The sequence below is a fragment of the Pteropus alecto genome, unplaced genomic scaffold (genome assembly GCF_000325575.1).
Source record: "Pteropus alecto unplaced genomic scaffold, ASM32557v1 scaffold8, whole genome shotgun sequence".
In the NCBI taxonomy this organism is placed as follows: Eukaryota; Metazoa; Chordata; class Mammalia; order Chiroptera; family Pteropodidae; genus Pteropus; species Pteropus alecto.
Genome location: NW_006494609.1, coordinates 32032 through 43798, shown reverse-complemented (window position 1 = coordinate 43798; position 11767 = coordinate 32032). Strand labels below are relative to the sequence as shown.

At 35.0% G+C, this 11767-nt stretch overlaps 1 protein-coding gene across 4 annotated transcripts in view; it reads left to right on the top strand.

Moving 5' to 3' along the window:
- Window positions 1-84: 84 nt before the first annotated feature.
- MED6 (mediator complex subunit 6) overlaps window positions 85-11767 on the top strand; it is a 16677-nt gene continuing 4994 nt past the window's right edge. The window contains exons 1-7 of one of the 4 annotated variants that reach the window (XM_025042094.1): window positions 85-209; window positions 3319-3478; window positions 4497-4588; window positions 6444-6526; window positions 6839-6947; window positions 8298-8424; window positions 9630-9702. In XM_025042094.1, coding sequence (XP_024897862.1) covers window positions 188-209; window positions 3319-3478; window positions 4497-4588; window positions 6444-6526; window positions 6839-6947; window positions 8298-8424; window positions 9630-9687 — 651 coding nt within the window. In that variant the 5' untranslated portion in view covers window positions 85-187 and the 3' untranslated portion in view covers window positions 9688-9702. Of the gene's footprint in view, window positions 210-3318; window positions 3479-4496; window positions 4589-6443; window positions 6527-6838; window positions 6948-8297; window positions 8425-9629; window positions 9703-11767 lie in introns of those variants that run through there. The other 3 variants (XM_025042093.1, XM_006925411.3, XM_006925412.3) reach the window with 3 other exon arrangements.

Here is an 11767-nt window from a genome sequence, read left to right as displayed (position 1 = left end):
CGCGCCCCCGCCCCCCTTGCGCTCCCTGCCTCCTCCCTTTCCCTGCCGTATCTTCCTGGCCTCGCAGTCTCCTCCCTCTCTGCGTTTCTCCTCCAAGTCCCTAGGGGCTGCAACCCGCTGCTTCCGTTGTCGTAGTACTTACGTTTTCTCTGCGCCGGAAGGAGAACCCGTGCGCGCTTTTGGAATTATGGCCGCCGTGGACATTCGAGGTAATCTGTGCTGTTAGCCTTTGTTTCCTCATTTTCTAGGGTCTGATTTGGGGCTTTATAGCTCGCGGGAGCAAGGTTCAGGTTCCTTTGCGGTGTCTCCCAGCCTGTTACGGTTTCTGTGGACGACCCAAGGCTTTCATCTGGCGAAGAGTTGCATAGTTTTCCCCAGTTCCTTAGGAATCTCTTAGAAGCGTCGAAACGAAAGGTTTGGAAAAAGCTCAGGGCTTTGAGCCCTTAAACTGCAGTGTTGTTTTACACACATATTTCTTCATGGAGGGGGAATGAAGCAAGATGATTTTGTTCATTTCTTGAGACTTGGCGTGGAGGCTGGCTTATTTTTGACATTGCGCCTTGTGCGTTCCTAGGTATGAATCCCTGAGATTTTCTAATGTTAATTTTGTTTTTGAGTCTATAATTTCTTCCATCGAACATGCAACAATTACTGAGGGCAGGGGTCCTTTCTTTTTCACAGCTGAACTGTAAATGTACTCAAATATTTGTTGAGTCAAGCGAATAAATACGTGGGGAGGCATTCCCTTTATTTCTACTTGATCTCGGGCAGCATTAGGCCACACATTCTTTTCTCAGCACAAGTGCACATATCCGTTTCAGCGAATTTGAAAAGAAAAAAACCCCTAGGAATTGTGCTCTGGGAGTCCAATGAATGAATGGAAGAGCGATTAAAAAGTAGCTGAAGCGTGAGAACCTAAACACACCAGGTTCCTCCAGTTTGGGAGGAGGTAGGAAGTTCCTAGGAAAAATTCATTGGATTGAGAGCGCCCGCGTGTATCTACCTTTTACTGTCGTCTCCACAAAACTTCCTACACTTGTATGAAACTCTCGAGGTAGATTTATTTACACTTGAAACTTTGTGGTACTTTTTCTTAAAGGAAGTGTGAATTTTTGTACCCAGTAGCAAACTGAGATTTACCCCTCTCACCCCCAGCAGTTTAAAGGAAAAGGGCTCGCCTCAAAATTTTTTTAACTATAATATGCTCCTAATCATTTCTACGAGGGGTGGTTTTGTTTGTATATACTTGATTTTTTTTTTTTTTTACACCTACAGCACCTGGATTTCCTAGGTGGTCTCCCATCCAAGTACTAACCAGGCTCGACCCTGCGTAGCTTACAAGATACATACTTAATTTTTAAAGCGAGGTGTTTTGAGATTCCTTTCTCTATATTAACCAAAGTGGAGTCTAGCACACTTATTACAACTATATCCTCATTTGTAATTAACTCAAAATGTCCAGTGATCTTCAGCATATCTGGATAATGTTTTTACATGTTTATCTTTTTAGAGTTTCAAGTGCCTAATTTCATCACTTGCTTATGGTTAGCTGCATTTGAGTTATGTCAATATGCTCCTTTGCTACTGAATGAAAAAGAAACATTAAGTTCATTGGGCTGGTTTCAAATATTCAGCTTTCATGATGTTTTGCTTTTTATTTAGATTCGTTAGAGTCATTGCCAAGGCTCTAGGGTGGGAGTGTGTCTGATGTATAGAGGAACAGCGAGCAGGTGGGTACAGCTGAAGCATTAGAGGAGGCAGGAAGGAGATGAGGTCAGAGATAATTGGTGACTTGTTCTTTATCTTCCTATGCATTGTCATTACCTTACACCAAGTCCTCATCACCTCATGCCCATACCTACTGAATATCCATAATTGTTGGCAGGTAGGATCTATACTTAATCATTTATTTGTTTGTGCAAATTACTCCTCTCTCTGGGGAAATGATCTGCAATATAACAGTTTATTGTCAATAGCTTATTATAAAACCACATATACATATACCTTCAACTATGTAAGTGAGAAACAAGCCTAAAATAATCATTCCTAAGAAAGTAAAGACATGTGTAACAAAGTTGCTTTAAACAAACTACTTTAATAACTGGATTGTAGTGTTTCAAGTTGAGAATAATGACTATCTTTAGTTTCTTTTTATGAGAAAATCTGTCTTTTTCTAAAACTGTTATTTCCTGGCCTGTTACATATTTGTTTATGGCATGATCCGTTTATGATGAACCATCTTAATGATCTGTACTGATTATTTGGTCATTAACCTACTTCATTTATTTGTTTCCTCTTTTATAATGCACACAGCACATTTTACCTTTATACAATTATTTTTTCTCATTTGATTCATTCTGCTCGGAATTGCTTGCCACCTTGGATTAGGTCTAACTTTTTCTAAGATGCCAGAAGCAATTACAATATAGGAGAGGTTGAAGTTTTAATTCTTCTTCTTTCAACTAATGTTATATAGTCATTTTGATGTTTATGACTCACACCTAGTGGTATTTAGTACAGTTGGAGGTATGAAACATCATTGCAGCCAGTAACCAACGAAAGCTCAGTAATTAAAGGTATCTAACTCTATTTACCATGTCTATTTTTTTCTTTTTTGCATTTTGAAAAATTTAAGATTTAATCTCTAAAATATGAAATTGTTATTAAGGGCATTCTACTTCACATTTGCCCCTTAACTTTTTCATCATTATTATGTCATCTATAATAATAGCTTCCTAATTTATTTTTCTGTCCCTAATTTGGAGGTCTCAAACTGGTGCCTGTGGATGTGTTTTCTTTGACATGTATGTTTGAAAATATTTGAATTAGTTGCCAACATATAAGGACTCAGGATTTTCGATTTTTTGAAAGACCTCTCTAGAGTTCAAATCCTATCACTTCTCCATCTAATCAAATTATTCTCCGAACATATAATAAATATACTTCTAAATTTTCCTAGCTTCGTATATGCATTCTCTCTGTTTAGAATTACTTTACGCCTTTATTCTTTAACATGTAGTGCTAAAACCCACTTCCTCCTCACCCCAGGAAAAAAATTATTCCAGTTCCCTCAAGTAAGGTATTCTGCTCCCTCCACTGTGCTCTCATGACACATTTATTTTATACCTTTATTATAGTACTTGTTGAGTTGTCATTGCTTTCTTGTGTACTTATCTATTCTGTTAGACTGTAAGTATGTAGTTTAGGATCCATGTCATCATTTTTTTCATAGTACCTACAACATTAGATAAATAATAAATGTTTGTTGATTTTTTTTCTCTTTTCTAATCCTTTATCATTTTGTGTTGTTTCCTATAGATAATCTGCTAGGAATCTCTTGGGTTGACAGTTCTTGGATCCCCATTTTGAACAGTGGAAGTGTCCTGGATTACTTTTCAGAAAGGAGTAATCCTTTTTACGACAGGACATGTAATAATGAAGTGGTCAAAATGCAGAGGCTAACATTAGAACACTTAAAGTAAGTTATTGTAAGAAAGTAGCGTCTTTTCCAGCTAGAGATTTTGCAAAAACGATTCTTTCAAGCTGTGGATTGTGAAGTACAGAATAGAAGTTTTGGAAGAACTGAAGTTTTGTTTGGATTTGTAACATATTTGACATGCAAAGGAATAATTATTAGTCACTTGTTACCTAGGAAGCCTTTTCTGTATAACTTCATATATTACTGTCCAATTAAAATATAGCTCTGTGGTTTAGCAATGCAACTGTTATTCTCAACTAGGGAATTATATTTACTGTCTCCTCTACATCTAATTTAATATCTTAAACCATAGTCTGGTTTATAGTAGATTTATCCTTGTATGAAAAATAAAGAAAATAAAATTTTAGCCAAACAAATGCAAAGCAAGATTCTTCAGACTTAGGATGCTAAATAGGAATTTATTACTGTTAAAAAGTTTCTGGAACAACTGTGATGTTTATCTGTCAGCTAAACATCACAGGGAATTCACGTAATTAAATTTATGTGGTATTTTAAGTTGCTGTTTTTTAATGAGACAAATATAACTATTAAGACAACTTATTGTTGCTTTTAAACATAATTCGTCAGATCAAAAATGTGTTGGGGCAGGGATAAAGTTTTCGATGTTTTCTAGTTGGATAGAGTATATAATTGACATAATCAAGACATGTATAATCTTCATAAAATATTTTTATATTTTACATATATTTCAAAATCTTCTTGGTCAGGAAGCATCATGGTATTTTGGTTGCCTTTTTTGAAACATGCTCTTTAGTGTACTTTTTGTTATGAATTCATGAATTTTTGTAAAGAAATTTTGTTGTTTAAAAACCAAATCTTTACCTGTAGTCCACCTATTTGGGAAAGTAGCCAGTTAAACAGCCAGTTTTTAATATCAAACACAGGCAGTTTTAATCTTACTTACAATGTTGTTATACATTTATGCAACAATTTGAATGTTCTACCGAATTGTTTATAGGGTTCTCATAGATCTCTGGATGTCTGTGTTTGTTTTCAGTCAGATGGTTGGAGTGGAATATATCCTTTTACATGCTCAAGAGCCCATTCTTTTCATCATTCGGAAGCAACAGCGGCAGTCCCCTACCCAAGGTAAAATGTGTAAACTTCAAGCGGTATTTTCTTCTTAGAATACCATGATTTATATGCGTTCTTAGCTATATGTTCTTCTTTATTTTTTCTCCTTTGGATTGGGTTCTGTTTTGGGGATCCCCAAGACAACATACATGTTCAGTGCTTTATTAGGAGGTCTCAGCAGACTCCACATATAGTTAGTCATGCCTAAGATTTGTTATGGTAACTCTAAGGATACACAGCCAGATCAATAAGGTAAAAGGCCATATCACGTGCGATCTGTAGGAATCCATGTGTAATCTTATACTTTCCCTCCTGCAAGGGGCCATACCAACTACATCCTCCAGCAGTGAAATGCAGCACCATGTATATAATATGTCTGTCCATATGAGACTGAGTCCAGAATTTTTATTGAGGGCTAACCATGTAGACATCCTCTGCCTGCTAACATTCCAGACTCTTAGAAGGAAATTAGATTTCCATTATAGCCTTTGTTTGTGAAAATTGTCTAGGCAGACTGGTACAGTAGGCATTGCGTTATCACTTAGGAAGCATTTCAAAAGCCAGGTGTTACAAGTCACATACTTGGACATCAGGAGTCTTCCAACACTCCCAAGGACGACTCTGCAAGCACTAACATTGGAATTTGCTATATTGAAACCAATGCTTCCTGTGAGCACAGTTGTTGGGATTCCAGCTGAACCTCAAGCATCTCAAGTAACCTTTCTTCTCATCTTAGTCCACTGAGTCTAATTCTGTTGCAAAATTTATGGTAGATTCAATTGTATCAAACTCAGAGGGTCAGTTAAAAATCCTCATAGACACATTCAACCAAATGTCTCACCTGGGTTATATTGCCAAACGAAAACTTGGTTTAGAAGTCACACTGAAGAGTATAGAATTTAGTTTGATTTTGAATCAGTGTTAGTCACCTATTTCCAGAGATGACCAACTATATATTATCTAATTAAATACTCTCATTAAGACATTTAGTAACAACTTTCACTGTGGTATTGATTCCAGAGAACCGCTTGTTAAAGAAGCTGTAGTTTTAGAATCAAGAATTTCAATTTAGTTTCAAAATCAAAGCTCTAGAGTCTCTGCCCAAAGAAAAAGATAACCTCAGAACAAAGGCAAGACCAGCAGCCATTTTATTCCTTAGGACCCAGGACTGGGGGTGCACAGAGGCAAGTTTAGCACATTTGATATCTTCACCCTGAGCCCTAAATCTCTCTTGCTCTAAAGTGTGATTGACTGACAACAGCATTGGATCATTTGGGAACCAATGTTAGAAATGCGCTATCCCTACTAAGTAGGAATCCAATTTTAAGAAGATACTCAGGTGCACATTAAATACTGATTATCATATACATTTCTGTTACGTTAGGATTAGAGACAAGTTCTTTTTAGAAATAACTCTAAGAACAGTTTTTATATTTTATTTTCACATTGAAAACCAGTCAGATTTGCTTCAGCCTCAAAGAGCATGTTTATGTAAAATTAAATTAATGCTGGCAGTGAGCACTTTTTTTTCCCAAATGGGAAAGTGGGTTAAAGTTTGAGAAACAGTGCTCTAGGGCAAAAATTGGCAAACTTTCTGTGATGGTCCGGAGAGTAAATATTTTAGGCTTTATGGGCCTCATAGTCTCTGACAACTACTTAAATAGTGACATAGTAGCCTTAGATAATAATGTGAGTGAATGGGTATGGCTGTTTTTTAATATAACGTTATTTACAAAAACGAATTGCCAGATCCTGTCTTAAGCTTTAAAAAGGGAAAATGTCAATTTTTAGTTGTTCTTTTAATGGAAATCGATTTAGTGGTCTGTGTACATAGCTATATTCATAAATGTTTTTCCCTCCATTGCTTTAGTTATCCCACTGGCTGATTACTATATCATTGCTGGAGTGATCTATCAGGCACCAGACTTGGGATCAGTTATAAACTCTAGAGTGGTAAGTGTCCTCACATTCTTTAAACATTAAAGAAAACTTCCCATTGAGCTATCTGGCTTCTGAGAATCAAACAGGAGCTCCTTTCTCTTGTGTAAGTTGGTATGAAGTGTTGAATATTAGAATGTTTTGAGCATTGGTTACTGTGGGCTAACTCCATATTAAAAGTATATATACCACAGCCCCAGCTATATAGAGATTCAGGTTCTGAAAAGCAGGAAATTACTTTCTTTGGAAATGTAATTTTTTTGTTTTTACTTTGGAAATTTTGGTTGATCTAATGAAAAATTCAGAATTCATTTTTTTTTTTACAAGCTTACTGCGGTGCATGGCATTCAGTCAGCTTTTGATGAAGCTATGTCATACTGTCGATATCATCCTTCCAAAGGGTATTGGTGGCACTTTAAAGATCATGAAGAGCAAGGTAGGTTGGACACCTAGATCCGCCTGAAACACTTTTTGGTGCTCCGAGAATGAAGCTCTTTTCTTTAGGAAAATAACTATTGATGATTTCTAGGTGTGTTTTACTTAGGAAGATTCTTCATAGGATGATGATAGTGTCACAGCTACGATTCATATAACTAGATGTGGTAATAATAGCTTTTCCATAGGAACAGTTACAAATTTTAATCTGTTAGGTAAGTGGTAATCTTTAATAATTGGATTCAAGGTTTTTACCTATTTGGAACATACGGAGAAAATCAGTGATGTGGAAGGAGTAATAATGATATTTCTTGCTCAGTTAACTGTCGAGTCATCTTGGAACCTGAATTCTCCCAGTCTTGCAAGTAGGGGAGATGCTCTTAGGGCCTTATCTCCAAATTACCAGTCTGTTTTCTGACCTTTCTGTGTTATCACGTGTTGTGATGCCAGGTTCTCTAGTTTCCACAATTGCTAATCAGCTGCGTGTTCTACACCATATTTTACCAATAAGAGTACTTCTAGAAATGTGTATAGCAGTATACCTATAGTCTGTATTTTTTCTTGGAAATAGCAACTCAGGATAAATTATTGATGGAAAAACAGCCTTTAAATAGAAATCAGAGCTGTGGAATGAACAGTCTCTTGGATACAGTTATGTTTACTCTTAATAGTAGGTGCAGGCTGCAACATTTGATGTAGGAAAGTTTCCATCAGTTAAATAAACTTCTGAGAGCTCTTTGCCCCTACCCCAATGAAATGTTCCAGACTTATCTGGAACCCTTCTAAAATTTAGAGATAGTTCCCGAATATCTCCCCTCCCAGGGAAAATTCCACGTCATTAATTTCAGAATTTCTCTTGTAAATTATTTTTTGTCTTGATGATTTTCTATTGTTTGGTTTGTCCTGCTTTTCAGTGAATTATAGTCTTCATAATTGAGAATGATAACTTGAGTTTGTGAAAGTTGCCTTTTCCATTTGGACCTACTAGGTTTTGTGGGAAAAGACCATTTAATTCACTTAAAATATACACAATATAATTTCAAACAAATAGTGTAGATTGTGATTTCGGAATACTTTAGCTTTAAAATTCTTTTGTCCATGTTTACGTACTAAAAATAAAGTATCTTTAAAAGACATCGGCTTTTTAAATGTTAGAATATTAACTTTACTTAAGGGGGAGCATTAGAACACTTCTGTGTGTATACTGTGTTTAACTTATTTGGGAGATTATCTTTGAACTAGCAGCCATTAAAAATAATGAAGTTTGAGTATATTCATGGTGGACAAAGATTTATAAAACATAATATACCAAACTAGGCAGTGTTTTGATTTGGACTTTATGTTTTAATAGATAAAGTCAAACCTAAAACTAAAAGGAAAGAAGAACCAAGCTCTATTTTCCAGAGGCAACGTGTGGATGCTTTACTCCTAGACCTCAGACAAAAATTTCCACCCAAATTTGTGCAGGTAATGAGAATGTATGTGTTAATTTTGATTTGACACTTTTTCCTGGCATATTTATTTTTAATTGAGAACTTATTCATAACGTGACCTAAAAATACTGATTTTCCTCATTAGTTAAAAAATAATCGGTGTCTCAAAGGAGAGGTTTACAAAATTTTAATGGAGGAAGTTGGTAAAGGGAATAGAATTAACACTGTTCTGTACTCTTAAGTTTAATTCCTCATTGACTCTTCACAAACTATGAGAACTGCACATAGACAATATTCTTATTCAAAAGGTTGCTGAAAGTGTCATAGATGATAATGAAACTAGAATCTGAAACTTATGCTGTTTTTACTCTATGTGCTCCCTTCCAGCCTGATGTAGTGGATATCTAAGTTATTAAGTGACAGAATAGTTAAAACTTTTGTAACAAAAAGAACAGAACATTTGCGGTAGAGGGTTTAGCATGATAAATGGAGGAGGCAGGAATAATAATAAACAAGAGTTACATCATATTTGTGTTTAAGTTATAAGAATTCCATTGTTATTTGGAGGGGTTCCAAAAGCAATAGCAAATCCACTTGCCATTGTACTGAAATGAGCTTTCGAAGTGACATAGATAGGAGATGGAATATGTGAACACATTATTCTCAAGGTTAGTCTCAGTTCTTATGGACCTTTACAGGGCCAAGTAACACAAGGTCATATGTACTGTTTTTCTTGTGGGGGGCCTAATTAAGATATTTTAAGGATAGTTTTAGATGAAATGAGATTTTTCACACCGAGATGACTTCAGAACAGCCCCCCACCCTTCCTCTTCCCTGACTTCACCACGTGGGAGATGTGTGCTATTGGAATGGTGATGTGAAAGGAACAGAGGACAAAGTTGGAATTCAGGACAGGAAAACTAGAGAAATCTCATGATTGCACCTGAAGATGAACCAGTATCTTATGAATAAATGAATTATAGCTTTGTGTAGGGTGATGAGTAACCAAATTGAGTTGTGACATTAAGTGTAAAAAACACATTGGGTTGAAAGACAGTACAGAAAAAATGTAAAATAGCTTATTAATAGTTTTAAAATATTGATTACATGTTGAAATGGTAATATTTCAGATATATTTGGTTAAAAATATAGTAAAATTCATATATTTCTTTGTGACTATGACTACTCAAAAATTTTAAATTACCTATATAATTTGCATTTGTAGCTTACATTATATTTCTTTTGGACAGTGCTAACCTAGAAAATGGGAATAGAACATGCAAAACCAGGAACATCAAAGAGTGCTAATGAACACATACTCAGAAACCAGAAAGTTCGTAGTTCGTTCTTTTTTTTTTTTACCTATTTCCTTGAAGTGTAAAGTTGGATCATTTATTTGAGAACTTTCTTCCTTTTAAACATAGGCATTTACTGCTATAAACTTCCCTCTTACTACTGCTTTTGCTACATCCTGTAAGTTTTGGTATGTTGGATTTTCATTTCTCTCTAGATAATTTCTGATTTCCCTTTTGATTTCTTCTTTGACCCATTGGTAGCTCAGGAATGTTTTATTTAATTTCTATATATGAGTCAGCAGAAGGAAAGATATAATAAAGATTAGGGCAAAAATAAATGAAACTGACTAGAAAAACAATAGAAAAAAATCAGTGAAACTAAGAGTTGGTGATTTTTAAAAGATAAAATTGACAGACCTTTAGCTAGACTAGTGAAGAAAAAAAGATTCAAATAGATAAATTAGAAATGAAAGAGAAGGCATTACAACTGATGCCACAGAAACAAAATGATCATAAGAGACGAGATATAAATAATAATATGCCAACAAATTGAATAAGCTATGAGAAATTCTTAGAAACATACAACCTACCAAGACTAAGTCATGAAGAAATAGAAAATCAGAACAGACTGGAAACAAATGAGATTGAATCAGTAATCACAAACCTCCCAACAAACACAAGTCTAGGACCAGATAATTTCACAGGTGAATTCTACCAAATGTTTAAAGAGAATTAACACCAATCCTTCTCAGACTCTTCCAAAAAACTGAAGAGGAGGGAACACTTCCAAATTCATTTTATGAGGCTAGCATTACTCTGGTACCAAAGACAAAGACACTACAAGAAAAGAAAACTATAGTCCAGTATTCCTGTTGAATGTAGATGTAAAAATTTTTAGTGAAATACTAGCAAACCAAATCCAACAGCACATTAAGAGGATCACACACAATGATCAAGTGGGATTTATCCCTAGGATGCAAGGATGGTTCAGTATACTAAAATAAATCAATATGATACTCTATGTTATCAACAAAGGATGACAATAATGTAATCATTTCAGATACAGAAAAAGCATTTGACAAAATTCAATACCCTTTTATGATAAAAATGCTCAACAAACTAGGTATAAAAGGAATGTACCTCTACGTAATAAAGTCCATATGTGACAAGCCCACAGCTAATGTACTCAGTGGTGAAAACAAAGCTTTTCCTCTAAGATCAGAAAATGACGGGCACTTACTCCCCACACTTCTTTCCAACATCATACTGGAAGTCTTAGCCAGAGAAATTAGGCAAGAAAAGAAGTAAAAGGCATCTAAATAGGAAAAGAAGTAAAATTTTCTCTGTTTCCAGATGACATGATCTTATACATAGCAAACCTTAAAGACTCCACTAAGACTGCTAGAACTAATCAATGAATTCAATAAAGTTGCAGGATACAAAATCACTCAAAAATCAGTTGCATTTCTATACATTAACACTGAACTGTTTGAATAGGGTATTAAGAAAACAATCTCATTTACAAAAGCATCAAAAAACCCCTTAGGGATAAACTTTTTGTTTCTGGCTTTATTGAGATATAATTGGCATGTATTAGGTAAGTTTAAGGTGTACAGTGTACAGTTGTACAGTTTAAGGTGTACAGTTGATGTGATACACTTAATCTATTGCAAAATGATTATTACCATAGTGTTGGCTAACACTTCCATCATGTCATGTAATTACTATTTTTTTTTGTGTGGTGAGATCACAAGATTTATTTGCTTAGCATCTTTCAAGTATATAAGACAGTATTATTAATTATAATCACCATGTACATTAGATCTTCAGAACTTACTCATAACTGGAAATTTGTACCCTTTGACTAACATCTCCGCATTTCTCCACCACCCCCTCCATCCAGCCACTGATAACTACCACTTTACTCTCTATATAAGTGGGCCTTTTTAGATTTCACATATTAGTGATATATTATTTGTCTTTCTCTGTCTATTTCATTTAGCATTATGCCTTCAAAGTTCATTTCAATTTTTTTTTTTTTTTTTTGCGAATTGTAGGATTTCTTCTTTCTCATGTCTGAATACTATTTCATT